The sequence below is a fragment of the Thunnus thynnus genome, chromosome 2 (assembly GCF_963924715.1).
Source record: "Thunnus thynnus chromosome 2, fThuThy2.1, whole genome shotgun sequence".
In the NCBI taxonomy this organism is placed as follows: Eukaryota; Metazoa; Chordata; class Actinopteri; order Scombriformes; family Scombridae; genus Thunnus; species Thunnus thynnus.
Genome location: NC_089518.1, coordinates 16,531,780 through 16,550,453, shown reverse-complemented (window position 1 = coordinate 16,550,453; position 18,674 = coordinate 16,531,780). Strand labels below are relative to the sequence as shown.

Genomic DNA, 18,674 nt, shown 5'->3' with positions numbered 1-18,674 from the left:
AACACGTTTTGCCATCTGCCTGAATATTTCTAGTTTCTGCACCTGGTGATGAAGGTGCAGTCATGCGGCACGCTGTCCTCCAGCTGGACACCCATCTCTGGGTCAGAGGTCACCAGCTGACCATTGTGGCGCCAGTGCAAGGTAGTGATTTTGTCCACCAAGGCAGCAGTGCAGTGGAAGGGCAGCCGATCGCCTTTGAAGACTACCTGACGCTGGGACGGCAGCAGCGACAGGGTGTGCAGCTCCAGAGGACCATCTGAGTGACATTGGGAAAGACGCAGATGTGCCCGTTACACATCACTCTCAATTATTTCTGCAGCTCTCTCATTACTTCAACCTCAGCTAAATGTTTCCACAGAAGCTATTATGAGTTTGCTGTTCTAGAGCAGATTGGATGCAGACAGCAGCAAATAAATGCAACCCACAGGATTAGATGTCAACACAGCCCAGTGATACTTTTAGAAGTATGTCCCTGTTGAGCTGCTGGAGTAGATTTTTTGCTTCCCATTTGGTCTGCTAATCCTTAAAAAATACTGGGACAATCTTGAGTGCTATTAAGAGCGCATACTCATTGTCATTCACAAGCCGGTGTTTTCTGAAATAGAGCGGTGAACCGCCTCATTCTAGCAAAGACCTCACCACAGCTCAGCTGGCTTTCCCTTAGTCCACGCAGGGGCTTTCCCCTCAGGTTGCTCGGGTAGGCACACAGGGTTTCGTCCCCCAATCGGGCTGAACTGCCGCGAAAGAAGCCCGGGACCCAGCGCAAGCCACAGTCACAGGACAGGTATTCTGAATTGAAATTCCTGGTGAGAGAAGTCATGGTCATTTATCAGGGAAGATAGCAGGAGTTGGATGTGCACTTTCACTACACCTAGTTCAGACACAGTATTATGCTTACTTGCACATTATTGGATCAACATATCATACCTGTACGTGACAAAAAAAAAAATACTTGTGATACCCAATGTTGAATTACAGCCTCCCTAACACTATATTTGTTCACATATTACAGATTTATTGTTTTCACTTAATTAACTGACAGTTTTATGCAAGGACTGTGAAAACAAGCAAAAGTTGGTTCACATCTGTAATTTAAACAGAATTGTCTTCTGATTTATAATTTATGATAGCCTAACTTTAATCTACAAATCCTACATAGATGAAAAACATCCAAATTCAAATAAATGCATACCAAATAAATTTTCATTGCTTATTTTAGTATTTGTACAGTCTTGAAGTAATTGAAAATGACTGCAAACCCTTGAACTCTGAATCTTATCTCTGTCTGGAACATGTATTGTTTTATTCAGATATGGAATGGTATGCCGTGAGACCGAACGTCTGGAGTGCAGAGCGTCTCTAACACTCACACTAGCTTGAGGGACGGCAGCTCCTGAAAAACTCCTGGATCCATGGTCGATATGATGTTGCCAGAGAGGTTCCTAGCAGTACACAAATTACATATGAATATGTTAACTTGATAGCTTCCCCAAGACACAGAAAGTACAATATTTTTATGGAATCAATTTATTTGTCTCTTACAGTTTAGTGAGATTGGTCAGCCCCTGGAACATGTCTGCAGCTAGGCAGCCAATGCGGTTGTTGGATAGGTCACTAAAAGTATGAATAGACAAAAGAATGCATTGGTTATTTTTGATTCAAGAGGGCTCATCTCACCTACTCAGTCACAGATGGTGATATCGTGACTTCTGATATCAGATCAAACGCTAGAAAACTGCAGGACCTTCTTTTGAACCTTATTTAAATAACACAAGTAAAGGGTTTTCTCTGCCTCTGGTACCTGCATAGTATTTTCCACTACAGTCTGCTCTTTTATATTGCACTGCAGAGGTTAGAAAGTTAAATCTAAATCAGCATGTCCACAGACCCTGCCACTTTCCCTTATCTCTACTCCATGGGACCCCAGTAAAAGTTTATCACCAAAAGCAGGGCCCCTGTTCTGCTGTCCACCTCTGAGTGTGATGTATAGCCACAGCCAGAGAGGGATCTGCTCTGCTGCACCCCTGACACTACCCAGCAGAGAGCTGTCCAGAGCATGTGTTTATCTCCCCCTGTTTGTTTTGAGAAGCCCCAGACCTTGCAGGGAAAACACAAGTAGGGGGAGGAGGGAAGGGGAGTCACGCGGCGCGGCACAGACGACCAGCTCCGACCCACGCCGCAACCAGACCTCAGTGTCCAAAAACACAAGGAGTGAGCAGCGAGTGGCTGTGAACATCTACCCTGTCACATCCAATGACGTGTGAGGAGCCTCTGCGTGGCCCTGAGGTTTCCACGGTGGTGGAGCGGGGCACCAGAGATGAGATCGCAGGCCCCCGCAAGTATCAGCAAAAACACTTAACGGAGGAGGCCCTTTATGGTCACACTAACACTAGGAGCTCAATATAATGCATGACATCTGCCATGAGCTGCCAAAACAGTGCACACTTAAGATAGATGAGGGGGATATGTGGGTTTGTCTCTTTCAACTGTGAAATTGGGGAACAATGCTGTTCATATCGTAAAAAACTACCCTGACTCCTTCATTTGTCTCATACAAAACAATTCAAAATTTCCATGCCTGTGTTTATGATTTCTGTTAATATATTTGCTGCTCTTAACCCGAATGGAATGTGAATCATGTTAATGTCTACTTACAGTTTCCGAAGCTCAGACAGGCCTTGGAAAGCTCCGGGCTTGATGGTGCTGATTAAGTTGTGCTTGAGGTCCCTGGAGAGAAAGAGAAAATATTAGGTCAATGAGAAAATGAATGCAGGGATGATGTTGAAACATCAGGAGAAGGCTTCTTTTTAAGTGAAAATGAAGGGGAGTGGTGGATACACATGTCCTAACCTGGATCCTCCAGCAGGACACAGCAGGGTATTTCTGCACACAGATAGGAAATCTTATCCCATCAGCCACCTGGGCTTGAGGCAGGAAAAATCCAGATACTTGACCAAGTAAAATATTAGTGGAATATAAAACTGCAAGCAAGGGGTTCTGTCGTTTTTCTGCTTGTTTCAAAAAGACGCTTCCCACAACAAACTTGGCCACTGCCAAACTATAAATATTAATTCTCTTAACTTTCTTTGAAGATCTAATTTGATACTGTCTGCTGCACTCTTCTCCACCCTCTTCCCATTCCGTACCCACACCCATGTGTTAAACTATTCAGCCACATGCCCCCCTCCATCAGCTATAACCTGCATTTGATTTTGAATCCAAGAACTTTCTTTATTGGTCAGGTGGGAATAGCGATGTTAAAGCGGGTCAGGAGACGGATGGTTATCTGCAGGACATGGCCGACGCGGGTTAGAATGTGATCTGTGTTCCTACAGCATGAAAAATGCATGGTCCCATTGGACTCATCACAGAGGAGGAGGATTTCCTTACAGGAGCTCACATGCATTAACGCTGCGGTATACAGGCTGCATTTTTCACTATTCCATCCCTACCCAGGATGCCACTGTGGTAGGCAAGACCTCAGGGGACTTTCTGGTCCTTTTTTCCCGCAATAGTTATCTGTCATCACCATTCTCGACCACGCAGCCTCACACCACCTCAGGCATCTCTTAACCATTGTCTTGTCCGCTTTCCAAGAGATGAGCTATTTTGATCAGACTGGGGCAGGAAAATTGTTTCAGAAAATGGCTTCCAGTAGAAAAATTAGACTGTGCGGTATGGCTGGGATAGAGTCAGAGATCAGGGATTTTGCTGCTGGTCCAAGCTCTCGCAGCCATCGCTCATATCTGGATTATAGATGGGAGACAGGTTATAATGATGGAGGAAAAGCTATCTGGCCTTGGACCAAAAGGCTGAGGTCTGTTGTGTTTGTCTCAAAGCAGACAGCCTTGGACAGCTCAGCACAGCTCTTTGAGTGCGTGCCAGCTTGTCAGACAGAACACTTTGCAACAACTTCACAGCTTTTTAAAAAAAGGTGGAGATGTTTCCACCTCTCTGATTCTGAGTGTGTCTGTTCAACAGCCCTCTCACTGTGTGTGTGTGTGTGTGTGTGTGTGTGTGTGTGTGTGTGTGTGTGTGTGTGTGTGTGTGTGTGGCCTTGTGGGTCTGTCACAATGTATGCGGTAATCTTTATGTGGCTATGTGTCGCGCTCTGAATGTACATGTGTTTCTGTGTGTCAGTAGCTGTATAGGATTTGTTGACCGGGGCACAGGGAGAACAATACTGCTGTTTCCAGTCTGTGTGTCCCGGGGCTCATTAACGCAGCAATGAAAAGCAAGGCACTGCCCACTATTTCCTCTCTCTGATCACCGTCTCTCCTTCCCTTTCACATGCATTTGCTGTGTAACACTGATCTTGTGTATATGCATTTAAACATGCATTTGTAATGGGATTAAGATGATATTACAAGTTAAATAAGGCAGAGCCCATGTAAACACCAATTTCTAATTAGGTCACCATGTTTAAGCTCTTATTCAGATAAAATGTGGAGTAATGGAATAATGAGGACACCTCTACAACTTTTCTTTAAATTTGATGTTAGTTGTTCTGCCCAAACATATCAAACAGGAAGGTTTGACAGGGGAGGTGTCGGTTATATACAGAAATAATAAAAACAGCTTAACTGCACTTCTGTCTTATTACATATATCAGTGTTGGCAACAGTGAGTTATTGTGTGCATATAATACTTTTGGATGTACTTCAACTCAAGTCATGACTAGATTCAGATGCCTTTAACCTTCTTCATACATTTTCATGGGCTCTTAAACGTTTACTGACTGTTGATAAGATAAAATGTGTTTTATTATTACAAAATATTGAATGTAGAAAGAATTTACAACCAATACTAAAACTTTTTTGGGGGGGGGCATTTCATTCCTTTATTGGGAAGCTGATGATAACATGTAATAGATTCAAAGTAGGGATGTTATTAAACACCCTAGGCCACCAGAGCACCCCCATTTTAAACTTTTAATTATAGAACTATTTAGAGATGTTTGTTATACTGTTTGTGTTGGTATGTCCCCTCCCTCTGGTCTCTGTTACAAAAAGAGATCTCAATCTCAATTAAATTACCTTAAATAGTATTACAATAATAATAGAGACAATACCTAAATCTAAACAAATAGAAGTTACACACAAATATACATGCACAAGCATAGAGACACACAAACACATCAGATTTTCTGCTCTTAGGGGACATTACACTGAGTCTTTCTCTGGAGGCTTATAGTCACTTTAACTATAACCTATGCATGCATGTGCACAAGTACAACTAAACCAGACCACACACACACACACACACACACACACACACACACACATACACTGAGCCACAGATTTTATGCCAATGAAACACATGCTGAGAACCACAGTAGTATTGTCTATAAGCACTTCAAGCTTTCTGTATTTGAACTTTTTGCCCAGTGTACTGACCAGTCTTCAACTAACAATACACGCTAAACACCTGCATTTCCTACAGTCTGCTTCTTTACATGGAGCTTGAGAGGGTACAGTGCTGTGTGTGCTTTGGCCTGAAGAGTACAGTATCAACAGTCCACTACTTCTGATACACTCTCTTATCACCAAGCTGGGGAATGTGGAGGAGCTCACCAGAGTCAACAGGACTTTATACACTAGCCAAGCCACTGTAGCCCAAACATAAGCTATAAATACCAATATAAGCCCTTGTTCACCACCATAATCACAGCAAAATCTATACTGCAGCCCCTCATCGGTCTCCCAACTCTTTAGATAATTTATTTCAAACTTTATTTCAAGCCTACAATCACAAACGCCAGCTCTAGGAGGGCTCAAGCTCAGGCGATGACTTGTCTGTGTGCCCTCTGGAGCAGACAGTGCCCTCCCTGACAACAGCTTCACAGCTCAGCGACCTTGACACTGATGACAACAGCTGTCACCAAGCAAGAGGATAATATCAGAGACAAGAAATAATTCAAAGCCTCATGCTTGCTGAGCATGAAAATATCATTGTTAAGAAGTTGGACTAGAAGTTGCAACTTGTAGCGATTACCACAATTACTTCCTCAGCAGCAGCATGTCCCTCTTCAAAAAGTAACAGGATTGGTGTTGACACATTACATTTATGACTTAGGAATTTGATGCCGTTTCTCTTTGAGTTGTGCTTTGTAACCTTGTGAGTGCAGTGCTTTATCCCCTTCACCACATGTGGCCTATGTGATTGGGTTGTGACAGACTCAAGCTCACTCCCAGCCCAAAAGAGGCCATTGTTTGCTGCCGCTGGGCCTAACACCAGAGCCTGACATTAAGAATGTCTTTTTTTTCCCCAAAAAACTCCTCCTGACCAATGGCGCTGGTCCTCTGCCATTCTGAAGAGTCATTTCTCTGTGGGTACATGGGATGAGCACCTGGGCCCCATGCAGGCTGGAGAGGAGCGACGTGCTTGTAGGGCAGCAAGAGGGTAATAATGAAGACACGGTCTGTAAAGCGCTCCAGACGTGGAGTGCTCCATTATCAGGAGCACAGCAGCAGGGACTGGAGTGCTCCACTGACATTGTTTAGGCCCCCGGCCCCGGAGGGAGCTGGGAAAATGACTGAAGCCAGGGAATGGCCACTCATTATCGCCAGACTGGAATCAAGAATTTCCTGTTCCTGGAATTTTTTTATGGAAAGTTGTGGCATTTCAGAGATCATTTTCTGTGCTGTAATTCTATTTATTTCCTGATGCAAAACTATGGGTTAAAGGTATGCTGGAAAAAGAAAGCAAAGTGGGTTAGCTGGCACCTTAGCTCCTGACAGAGGTCAGTGGAGACCATTTTTGTGCCGCGTGTCATTTCCTGTCTGGTTGGCGTCTCTAGCAGAGGCCCTTGCTCGTTTATTTTTACAGTTTCCTTTTTCTCCTTTTTTTAACTAGCTAGCTTTCCCCTTTAGGGAGGGGCAGGTGGGTTAGGGGATTCAGTACTGAGCAAAATCGTCCCTGTGTATGGCCCCGCAGACCCCACCTCCCTACTCCTCAACACACTTGCTCACAATGGGGGCTCTGTAACACAGGCCCCAAACGTACTCCTGCCTTCCCCCCAAAAACAGGAAACCAGGATCTGCCGAGCTCTTGTTTTTATACTAATTTCCTGCTTTGCTGCCCCTTCCCCAGATTATTTTCTTTATTTTTTTTGCCGGTTCCTCTCAGATTGGATGCCTAATCAACTTTTTGTCTGTGTTCATCTGGAAACCAATTGCTTTTTAAGTAGTGGTTGTCATAAGATGAAGCTCATGAAATGTAGACATATCAATAAAATCACCATTTGTGGATTACTACTGGACAAATACTTTGGTGACTTCCTTTCAAACCTGGACAATTACTGCCACCGCAGTAATATGGTTCAAATGAATAAGGCCCTCAGCTCTGCTCATGACTGACAGTAACATAAACTCTGGATTCAGCTGCACAGCATTTAGAAGGATCTACAGAAATAGCAATATACACTTTTATTTGAAGTGTAAAATTTCCTAAGTTGATTACATGTTTCTATAGTCTGCAGCAAGAGGAGCTGGAGATTATTCTGCCAAGGAAAACTCTGGAACCACAAACTGTTTAGGAGCAGCCTTGAGAAGGGGGTGATGCCCGCTGTTGATTTCATGACATCTACCAGCCTGCACAGCAGTCAGTAACAATGAAACTTAGTTATGTTCGTAATGGAACATACAGTACATCGTGATAGTTGTCTGTCAGATTAATAATCATGTAAAGCCAAAGTGTCACAAGGTCAGCAGTGATAGCTATTTTTCCACTTACTGGTCTCAAAAATGTTTATGAAATAATATTATTACAATTTATTCTTGTGCCAAATTGAGTCATTTGCACAGAAAGACTCATAAGTCTCACTGAACGTCTTTACCAATGAGATAATAGATGTGGGGTTGAAACAAAGTATGCTTTACAACTGGGAAGGAAACAGGAACAAACGCCTCTCATTCAAATTATCAATGAATAGGGAGACTCATGTCCGTGAGTGAATTTTCAGCCAGTAGATGGACTATAGCATGTAGAGAACGGGTAGGGGGAGTTACAGTGAGAGACACAGTGAGCTGGGAGAGGGGAGATGCAAAAATAAAGCAGAAAAAGGAACACAAACGGAAGTGGGGGGAAGCAAGTCCAGAGAAAGCTCAAGTTCCTCCAGAGGAAAATGCCATTGAAACCATATCAAGTTTGCCAAATGAGTGTGCGAGAGAGAGAGTTACTGGCGTATAAAGTGTACAATTTGGTAATGGGCTTATGAGGGGGCTTGCTCGCTGTTTCAATAAACCCCCAGAGTCATGACTGAGCTAGGCTTGCAATACAAACACACCCCGTTCCTTCAGTTTATCTGAAAGACACATCTGGAGTCTATCAACTCCAGCAGCACCCCCCTTTCTGTTTCCACTCTCCAGCACGCTTAACCCCTTCCTCACCCGCTCCGCCCCTTAATGTCATGCACTCTCATTAGGTGACCGTTGCTTAACCGGAGGCCATTCAATGGCGTGTGCAGGAAAACATACTAACACAAATACTCATTCTCCTGTGAGGGAGAAATGAAACTCCCTTGTGCGACCTCCAGAATTGGCCCAAGCTCTCCTTAGAGTGGTGGGCTGGTACAATCTGAACCTTGTCTTACCCAGACTGGTCTAGACAGAGGGGCTCCTTGCCATGTCCGCACATTCTCCTCTGTTTTTACACGCTACAGTATAGCGCTGCCCACCTCTGTTTTGTTCCCACTCATCAAGGTAATTTGCTTAGCCTCTGTGGAAATAATGTTAATCTCCCGCTAAGGAAAACAAGCTCAGGTTTATATAAGACAAACTGCAGGAGTGTGCGTTCCCTCTCTCCCTCCCTTTTCCTCTCTTTCCTTCTCTCTCCAGCCACCATACCATCTTTAGCCATTTCGGCTCCACTTCCCCTGTGTCAGATGGTAAAGTTGTTTAGGTTGGACTACTTCCTAACCCCAGCTGCTCAGCATGGCAGAGGCGATTTCAAGGTTGGTTTTCAGGAAAGCTCTGAAAAGCCAAGGTCTGAGTGGCCCTTCTCCCCTTTTGTAAAACAAATACTATCACTTTTAATCATAACAGACACAATGTGATAATACTGTATACTGTATATTTTCTATCATGTGTGCAGACATTTTCCCAGATTCGTCTAACATCTGCACATTCTCATGCCCTGAATGACTTATTGGTCACAGGTTTCAGTGCAAACTTCCCCTAATTCTTGTTGCCTTACAGCATAAATCACAAACTCCTTATTTCCTGTTCTTGAATGGAGTTGTTTTAAGTGAAGTTTTCGCTAATGTTGCATGACAGTTCCTGTGCATATTCTTTGACAGCACAAGAAAAGTAAAAGTACAGTCATGTCAGGTAGATTCAGGGATCATTTCAGACTCTCTTGTTGACAAAGTCTATAATGCTGCCAACACCCTGAGCCTCTAACCAGCCCTAACCACAAACCTCACTCCTGCCTTTCAGACCTGTCCACTGCAGCGCCCTGCTGCTCCCTCATCCATCATCATCGCTGCCCTCTGCTCTCCCTCTCTGCTCCCTGCTCCCTCTCTCCCCGTAGGGTGAGCAGACCTGGTAATGAGGGCCCCTTGTGCCTTGCCTGCCTGTCCTGTGTCCCATGGTGCAGTGGGGCCCAGTTGGACAAGAGCCAGACTACCTCGACCCTCTTTGCTCATTATTCTCATTACCTCGCCTCAAATCAGCACAGGACAGGCTGCTGGGATCTGTCCACAACTCATAAAGGTCCCGGCTCGTTAGTGGGGCTGCCAGCGTCAGCTCCCATCAGAAAGGGTGTGCACAGAGGTGGAGGTACTCGAATAGGTACACCAGCACAGTGTCGAAGGCCTGATAGCCTGTATGTGCATGTGTGTGTATGTGAGTGATCATTTTGCATATTGCAAGCACTGCTACAGGAGCCAGGTATGATTCAATGAATGTTTCATCCCAAAAGCTGGAAAGAAACGAAGTATTCCAAGATCCAAATGTAGCTGTTGGATGGTAAGCCTATTTAAAAGAGCTACAAAAACACAGTAGTCCAGTAAGAGGGCAAAAACAAACAAGGCTAAATTGCTCCTCTGCACTTGGGTGGTTTGGCAGGTTATGAAGGCAATAGTGGCTTTGAGGAGGTTTGTCCCAATGAAAGGGCTAACTGTGTAGATTGCTGCACTGTCTGGCCCGGGCCTGGAGGAGGGTGGCCTGCCCTGGAGCTGTATTCTCCCACTAACAACAGCAGATCAGACTGCATTCAACTCTGAATAGACGTCTGGTGTGAGCGTGTGGGTGTGAGTGCACGTCTGAGAGTTACCAGACCCATTTGAAATGACGAGACTGGACGAGAAGCAAAGGTGCCCATACTAGGAAACACACACTCACTCAGTAACAGTACATGCTGAAGTCACAACAGAGATGGGCCGAGAGCGAGAGTGTGTGTGCAGCCAGGGAGCAGACTGTTTATCCTTGTCACGTAGAGGAAGAGATGCAGTGTAATTCCCTGATGTGTGTTTACTCAGCCCTAGTAGGCTGGCCTTTGATTAGAGCACTGACCACATAATATAAGTTACTGTTCACTACTGCTCCAAATGACAAGCACATGTAGATGACACACTGGAAACAATGAGGAGACCTGAACGGACAAAACAAAACTGAAATCTCACAGGGAGGGAAATGTAGCACATGAAGTAGGCAGACACCAAAACTTGCAACCAAATCTTCACTGTAAACTAATTTCTGAATTCAGCTCTTCAAACCCTTCCATCACTGCAACGGTGAATTTCAATGTGGCATTTTTCACATCAGACAGCAATTTTCCCATGAGCTCAGATGTAATTATAAGCTGTGCAGGGCTCAATTAAAGGTTGAAGACGTCAGAGTGAGTGAGCAGACCTCCACTGCTGTGTGTCAGAGAGCCAGCAGAGGTTGAGGCAGAGGAGTGAAATGAGGCCTGCATGATTTACGTTATGTCCTCTCCTTACACCAGACGCCCACATCTCCCTCTGTGGAGCAAAAGTATGTGTGTGTTAAAGTTGGTCTGCCTGTTCTGTTTCTTTTCTCCTAGGTCTCTTAGTTAAGAGCCTGCAACAAAGCTCTACCCTGGTGCTCCCTGCTAGTTTTAACCCTGCTCCAGGTACAAGGGCCAGTTAGCGGGTAAGCTCAGGTTACTCGACCCACCGACCCTGCAGCGCTACAGGGAGCCTTGTCCGCACTTACAAAAACAAGCAACATCAGCTCATTTTACATCATATACTTTAAGCTACAGATCCTCTTTGGCTTTATTTCTCTCTAAAGTAGTATTAGTCACAGGATCTAAGTTTAGGGTCTTCCTGTCAACAACTTTATCGGCGTCTTTGGTGCACCAGGGTGCAAGACAGTTGAGGTGAGAACTGAGAACTTGGCCTTGAAACTATTCACCCGTGGCATTCACATGGCAGACATAAAAACAGCAACTTCAGCAAATTTGGCTTTTGTTCTTGACTGGCACATCTGGTGTGAACTCCAGTAGGTAGGTACTAACAAGCTAACAACTACGGCAAATTACCATATTTTTCTTTCTTCCAACATTTTTGAGAAGCTCGTTAGCTTCATGGGTGGCAGCTCTGAGTGGCATGTGGAACTAATATCCCTATCCAGCCCCCTACACCCTCCCTCAACAAAATAAGTGTCTGCCAGACTACAGTATCCAGACTGAAGCTGCTCCATGTGTGTTGTTAGCTACCAGGATGCTATAAAGCTTTAGTGGGATGCTCTGTAAAAGAACACTCCTTGAATCAGTAATTTGTGTTGGGCGGGAAACTTACTAGATGAAATTCTCACATCGGAGTATCAAGAAAGCCAGGAGTGGTACGCCTAGAGCTAACCCAAAGACATACAGTACCAGTCAAAAGTCTGGACACACTTTCACATTCAAATGAATGGGAAGGTGTGTCCAGACAAATACTATATACAGTCCTGTACTGTATATGGTAGCCTTTACTGTCTGTCTGGCTCATCCACTGCTATTTGAATCTAAAGTTGACAAGTTAAGTGTCACTAAGGCTACTGTAGTCTAAGAGCATTTTTCCCTTTTTTGGACTCACTTTATTCTTCTAAAAAAGTGGTAAGTCAGCAACACACAAGACAACACTCACAGGCAACATTTTCCAGTATGGTCCTTTTTCTGTTTGTTACCAGCAGTGCCACTTATTCCTTTTCCCCCACAAAATTATCTTGTCTATCATCTGTCTAACACCCCATTCAAAGAGATGATGATTCTACTAAGGAGGGCCAGACTGTCTGTGAGCCACAGGCGAAGCTGCCAAAGCGCACCTCCTCCCAGAGATCCCCTTATCTTGTCCTACGGAGTGGGGCTTACCTGATAACGAAGGACTGAAGTGTAATTATGTGAACTTTTCAACATAACTCTGCGATAGCCAGTCTGAGTGTATCTACCTCCCTTCTGGACAGAAGCCCATTGGATAGAAGCGCACAGAGCTGCTCAGATCTCACTGATACCTTGTCTGTTTTTCTCTACCCCAAAGCAAGCCTAAATAACAGATTACGCATGGATGCATCACATATATATCATGCACACAATAAATATGGCATTGCAGCAATCTGGAAAAGGGAAGAATTAATAAAGGATGATAAACAATTGGCTACTCACAGCTTCTCCAAAGCATAAAGTCCAAAGAAGGATCCATTGCTCAGAATTCCGATTTTGTTGTGGCTCAGGATCCTAAAAAGGAAACACCACAGTATTGTTAGAAATATTCCACTGAGGATAAACTGAAGCATATCTTATCATGCTAAACTCAAATATGCAAAACTACAATCTTGGACATCAGTTTTACTGCAAAGGAAGAAGTCAGGTTTAACCAAACACATGCTGAAAGGGTCAAAAGTAAAAGATGAGAGCCAATTGCATGTCCACTTGGTGCTGCAGTCACACGTAACAGACATTAGGCAAAGATGTTTCCAATTAATGTTAAAGACTGAAGAGAACATCAAGATTAGACGGGAAACTGTAATCTTGATAATCATTTCGCATACATTTTCACATCAAAAGGATGTCTTTCCACATCAAACGCCATGTTAATTAGCCCTTTCCCTACTGGCGAATCACTTGGCTTACAGGACTCTTATCGGACCGGAGGGCAGAGGGCTCCAGGACATTGGAAGTGAGGTTGAGATGTCTGACAGGGGATCATGGGAAAAGGATATTTACAGTAATCAGTCTGCTCCGAGGGACTTGCTCTTGTCAAAGTTGGTCAGGATAGCTGTACATTTCATAGACTTACAGTCCTTCTTTTAAACTCAGATACATACACAACCTTCACAAGCCTCACTGGACACAAGATCATATACAATGTTCAGAGAATAGCACCCACCCCTGATAGTTGTGATGTTCCAACCTTGTCCCCATTTACAAAAACCTTTAGAAGGAACATACCAGTAACTGCTGCCTGGCTTATGTTCATTGACAACACTTTTCCAATTCAGGAAGTGAGTTACAAGAAGGAGTCTAGATGGACTTGGAGGTTCACACTGTGCGTCCCACATGTTATTAGCTTTAGGCCACTAAAAAAACTTGTGGTTTTGCTTAAATACTGAAAAAGCCAACTCATTCTGTCTCCTTCTTCAAGTCAGGGTTGACTTTTTTCTTTTCCTAACTTCATTCGGTATTGCAATTTAGTTGCATATGAACATAATTTTAAGCACACAGGGTTGAATGTTCACACCCCAGAAACTGCCCATGTCTGTATGATCCCTGTCCCCGCAGCAAGAGCTCAGGGTCCAGCAGGGGCCCTTAACTGGCGACAGCCCACCGTCATTAACACACCCATCGGTTTCACATCATCTTTGCCCCTACCACATGGCACTTAATGGGCTGTTTGCGACATTAAGTGCGCTCTTAATCGAGAGAATGGAGCTGTGTGTGCGCCTTTAAAAGAGGGAGCTGACTGTGAACAGTCTGTGAGATTTACAGATTCAGCAGCAGCAGTCGGCCCCCCTGTTTCCTGCCACATCAATAAAAACACTGCCTTCAGCTCTGCGCCTTCCAACTCAGTTAATGACCAGATTTAATCATCCAGTCTTGGTACAAGGGACAAACTGACCAGTGCTCACTTCTTCACGTCAGTAACTCCACTGTGGTTTGAAGAATTGAAAAGCTATTCCTTCAAGGAACAAACAAAAGGAAAACCAACATGGAAAGTAAATCATCTTCTGCTCCAGTTCTCCTGGACACCTCAGTCAGTATCTTCCTACAATTATGTTCCAAAATTAAAAACCAGAGAAATTTATTTTTTAAAACTTTGCAGCAATCAAATGACGAAGGCTGATAATGACTGTAATACTGAAAGTGAAAGCAAGGCCTCTCTGACTGTTTCACTTAGCATTTAAACCAAAATTGTCTTTATGTTGGGTTTTGCTGTGCTATATCATTGGGATTACTATCATATAATGCACATTTAATTGTATTCATCTCCACAAGAGAAGCCTCAAAATTTGATGTCTTCCCAGATCAGAGCCTTATTTCAAGCTTTGGAAAAAACAACAAAAAAACCCTATCATGTTCACAAATCCACACTGAACTGATGAAATATATAAATCACAGTTATTGAGTCAAGACATTTTATAGTGGATGTTAGACGAGAGCAGAGCCAATCCTCTTGTGGTGTATAGCCTGAATTTGAACTTATGACTCCTGGACCTGAGGTCTCTCGCTTGACTTTGGGCACAGTATCTCGCCTATGCTCCTGGATTCAGGCCCTAGATGAAAGCTACAGAGGATCCGGAACTGCCTGAATAATTCAATACAGATAGGAGAGGAGAAAGTCACATCTGGCAAAGAAACAAGCCATTTAATTCAACACAGACAGTTTAGATACAGATAGTTCCTTTTTGACTAAGCTTATTATGCAGGAAAAAAAACCCAAAAACTATTAGTCAGACTGTGCACATGTTTGGTTTTTGTGTGCTTGGGCGTGCACATGTGTGCATAGACCTTTAGCAGTGCTGATATCGGTGCGTTCTTCACTATGAAAAAATTGATAATTACTCTCCTTAAAAACTGCACAGATGTATTTATCTGTGTTTTGTGTCCATGATCACATCAGGAAAAAACATGAATTTCACATGGTGCCATTAGCCTCATTTGTCTCAGGTTGGGACATTTCAACACACAACATTTCAATTAGACTGCTACTCTGTACACCAGGACTTGAAAGCTGACTTTCACAAATAAACAAAGACCACAAAATGAGCAAACTGAAACCCTCCCACAGACAACAAAAGGCGCAGATTTTCAGGAATGCAGGGGAGTTGCAGAGGCTGGACACTACTGTATAATCCCCAAAGCCTGATGTTTGGAGCACAGTTGTAGCGAGGACATTGTTCTTTCATAAACAATACAGAGAGTACAACTCTGAGAAAGAGAGAGGCAGAACTCTGTAAACAGACAGAAATAGTCAGCGTTCCCATCAGGCTAAACAGGAAACCCAGCCAATTAGCTGTTTATTCAGAGCCCAGTTTCAGAGGTCAGGGGTAGCGGAGAGAGCACTTCCTGGACAGTCATCAGACAGACGGAGCAGTGTCTGGAGGCAGGTGACAGGAACAGCAGAGGCACATGAGAGTGCATCACTTCATCACCGGAGTATACAAAGGTTAACAGAGTTTTACAAGCAAAGAAGATGAGTAGCTTCTTAATCATAAATGTCCTACTACTACAGTAGGAGGCCCAATGTCTGCTCAGTACTGTGTCGCTACTGAGGCTTTGCACGAGTGGCTTCTCTCTTCTCAACACAAGTGACAGATCAGATGGCAGATTGAGTTAATCTGCTTTCAAGAGCAATAAGCTGTATGGTACATGGCGTGGCAGCGTGCTAACTCAGTCCAGACTATGGCTGGTATCTTAGAGCTGTGTTTAGCATCTCTCATTCACTTAACCCTTTCAGACCACAAAGGCCTGTGAGAAATCAGAGCAGCTAATTGAATCCATCTAATCTACGTAAAGAAAAAACAGGGCCACATGTCAGGCTCCAGTATCCCATTCAACCATTTCATCTAATTCATTTACATGAAGATCAAAAAGCTGGAGGTCATATGAAAAGAGCCAGGTCAAACAGAAGCACAGACATCAGCTTCCCTTGTGCAGGGTATGGTAGTATCATAGTTGAGGGGTTAAACAGGGTCGGCAAAACTACACTGAACATGAAAATCCCATGTACAGCATATATACTTCACATGTTCTGTTTGTTTTTTTTTGTTGTTGCCTTAAAATCGTCAAATAAAAATCAATGAATCCATACTTTTACATTTACTTGGACACAATCAAGATAAAATCAAAAAGCTACTTATTCTAACACTGTCTTATAATAAGAAATAGTACATCTGAATATTAATAGCTCAACAGTATGACATTGAAAGTTGAGACACCTGAATGTCTCATTGTTTTGAGGCATTATTGGAGTTCCCCAGTAACATATTATTCCTGCAATTTGGATATGTCATACACTAAGTTTTATTATTTTGTGCAAACAATTCTTTCTATAACACATTATCATAAATTTCTGATCTTCACACAAAGTTTATGTTAGAGAGACAGGAATAGATTAAAGAACTTCAAAATAACCTGACAGTTTCTAAGAGGACAACAGCAACCTTGAGAAAACTCCAAGTGGTGCAACAAAGGGTCAGGAGAGGAAAATGTATATTTTTTAGATTTTTTTTAAATTTTAGGGAATAAACTTTGCCTTCTACAACACAAGTTCAAGCTATGGAATAACTTCATCCTTTAACGTGACAAATATCTGGAGCAGCCTGCAAAACTGATGAGGGAAGATATGAAAATTACCCCAATCTGTAAGATCTTGCACTCTTTTTTTCACAAAGAACTCAAGAAAATCACTTAACCCACATATACTTAATCAGAAATGTATCCAAAGAGAGATTCCTGTCATCAAAGCAAAAGTATTAGTGTGACTTTACAGACACGTGTTGTTCCAGTTTTCCCTCTTAATGTGAGAAATGCGTGGGCTTTTTTGTCACTATAACTCATTCTTTATAAATTAAGATTTGAGTGCCATAACACAGTGTTAGTTCAAGGGCTCCTTGGTGCGTGATGGAGTGTGAAAAAGTACAAAACCACACAAAGAGTCTTGTCTAGTAAACTACTACAGCTCCTCCCTGCACTGTGCCGCTCACTTTGTTGGTTTGCTCAATTTGCTTCCTAAACCCGCAAAGCCTTTGAGGGCCACACAGGGGCATGACAGCATGTCTCAAATCGTATTTGTTCACTGATTTACTTCCGCTCTTCCTCCAGACTCTTAACTTCAAGACAGTCTCACATTAACACACTGCCTCAGGTCTGGGGGACGGCCTGATGTATGTGTGTGTGTACCTGTGTGTACTGTAAACTCTAACAGTCTGTCAAAAGCGGCATGCTTCCTGCAGCTGCTTTTGGTTTTGGGTCATTGTCAACCAATCATTTCACTGAGGAATCTTTCTGTGGTGGAGCTGGGAAGGCCTGCTGTGCGGTGAACGGCACCGGCACAGGCAGCAGCTTGAACAGAGTCCTTTTTAGCTTTCCAGATCACAACCTGGTGCAGAGGGACAGCGAGGGGAAAACACATCCTTCTATCTCCTGTCCTAACCGCAGCTAGAATGCTGTAAACCCAAACACCACAGGATGTCCTGTTTGCTGTCGGTCGCCGCTAAAAATTTGGTGTCAATATCTTTGCACTCCTCATCCCAGCTTCCTACCAGAAACACTTAAAGCTTGTGTTAGGGAGTAAATACAGGAAATGCTTCATCCTGGTTTGGCATTTGTTCCAGGGCATGAATGAGATGCGTTTGAGTAAAAAGCGCTGATTCAAATTGGCCCCTGTTGCCCTCAAATATTTAGGCATGCTGGATTGCAGACAGTGAGCTCTATGTAGCTGCAGGCCTCTACAGCAAACAGCAAACAGAATAGAGGTCTTAAGGAGGGATTTCTATTTAATAAGAATTCATTTGCAGGCTAAGCTGCCTGCTCTCATTACATATGCATCTTTGAATAATAGTCATGTTTTCTGTTTTTTCCCTGAAAAACATTTGGAGCTGAAACAGTGTGATCGGATGTTTGTCACTGATGAAACAGCGTGAAGACATGAGTGCTGATTAAACGCTCCACCTCCTTTCCCACCCTGGGCGTTGAGTCAGCGCTCCAAGGCCAACAGAGACAGAGAAGCGCAGGTTCAGTGTAATAAAGAGAGTCAAAACAACCCAACGGGCCACTGTGTAAACATCATTTAACTCTGGATAGGTCTCTTACCCTCGAGGACCACACGCGAGGTGAAAGACAAGAACCCTTGAAAGAGATTGGTAACATGGCATAAATCCAGTCCTAATTCTGAGACCAATGGGAGCCAGATAATGAGAGTGATTTTCAATGAGAGTCTCAGGGCGTCATCATTGAATTAAGCCCGGTTTAATTAGCATGCATGCCTTGATAATGCACATGCTGGCCTGTGCCACAGCAGTGCTTGAAGTTTATATAAATGAAAAAAAATTATTCAGCCTTGAGGGAATTTTTCTTAGAGGCAATTACATTCTGCCGAAAGCAACACGATTATCCACTTTTACACTAACAGCTCAGCATTGTGTGAGCGCTTTAATTTGTGTATGTTACAGTTGAAAACATTCTATACAAAGCCATCAGTGTCTTTTACTGCATTTTCCCTCTTTTGC

The 18,674-nt window shown here is 43.5% G+C and overlaps 1 protein-coding gene across 1 annotated transcript in view; it reads right to left on the bottom strand.

Annotated features, from left to right (window-relative positions):
• adgra2 (adhesion G protein-coupled receptor A2) overlaps positions 1 to 18,674 on the bottom strand; it is a 39,190-nt gene that overhangs the window by 8,180 nt on the left and 12,336 nt on the right. The window contains exons 2-7 of the mRNA XM_067606477.1: positions 12,610 to 12,681; positions 2,656 to 2,727; positions 1,543 to 1,614; positions 1,371 to 1,442; positions 640 to 803; positions 43 to 256 (exon numbers count right to left, since the gene is read on the bottom strand). Of these exons, the coding sequence (XP_067462578.1) occupies positions 43 to 256; positions 640 to 803; positions 1,371 to 1,442; positions 1,543 to 1,614; positions 2,656 to 2,727; positions 12,610 to 12,681 (666 nt within the window). The remainder of the gene's footprint in view (positions 1 to 42; positions 257 to 639; positions 804 to 1,370; positions 1,443 to 1,542; positions 1,615 to 2,655; positions 2,728 to 12,609; positions 12,682 to 18,674) is intronic.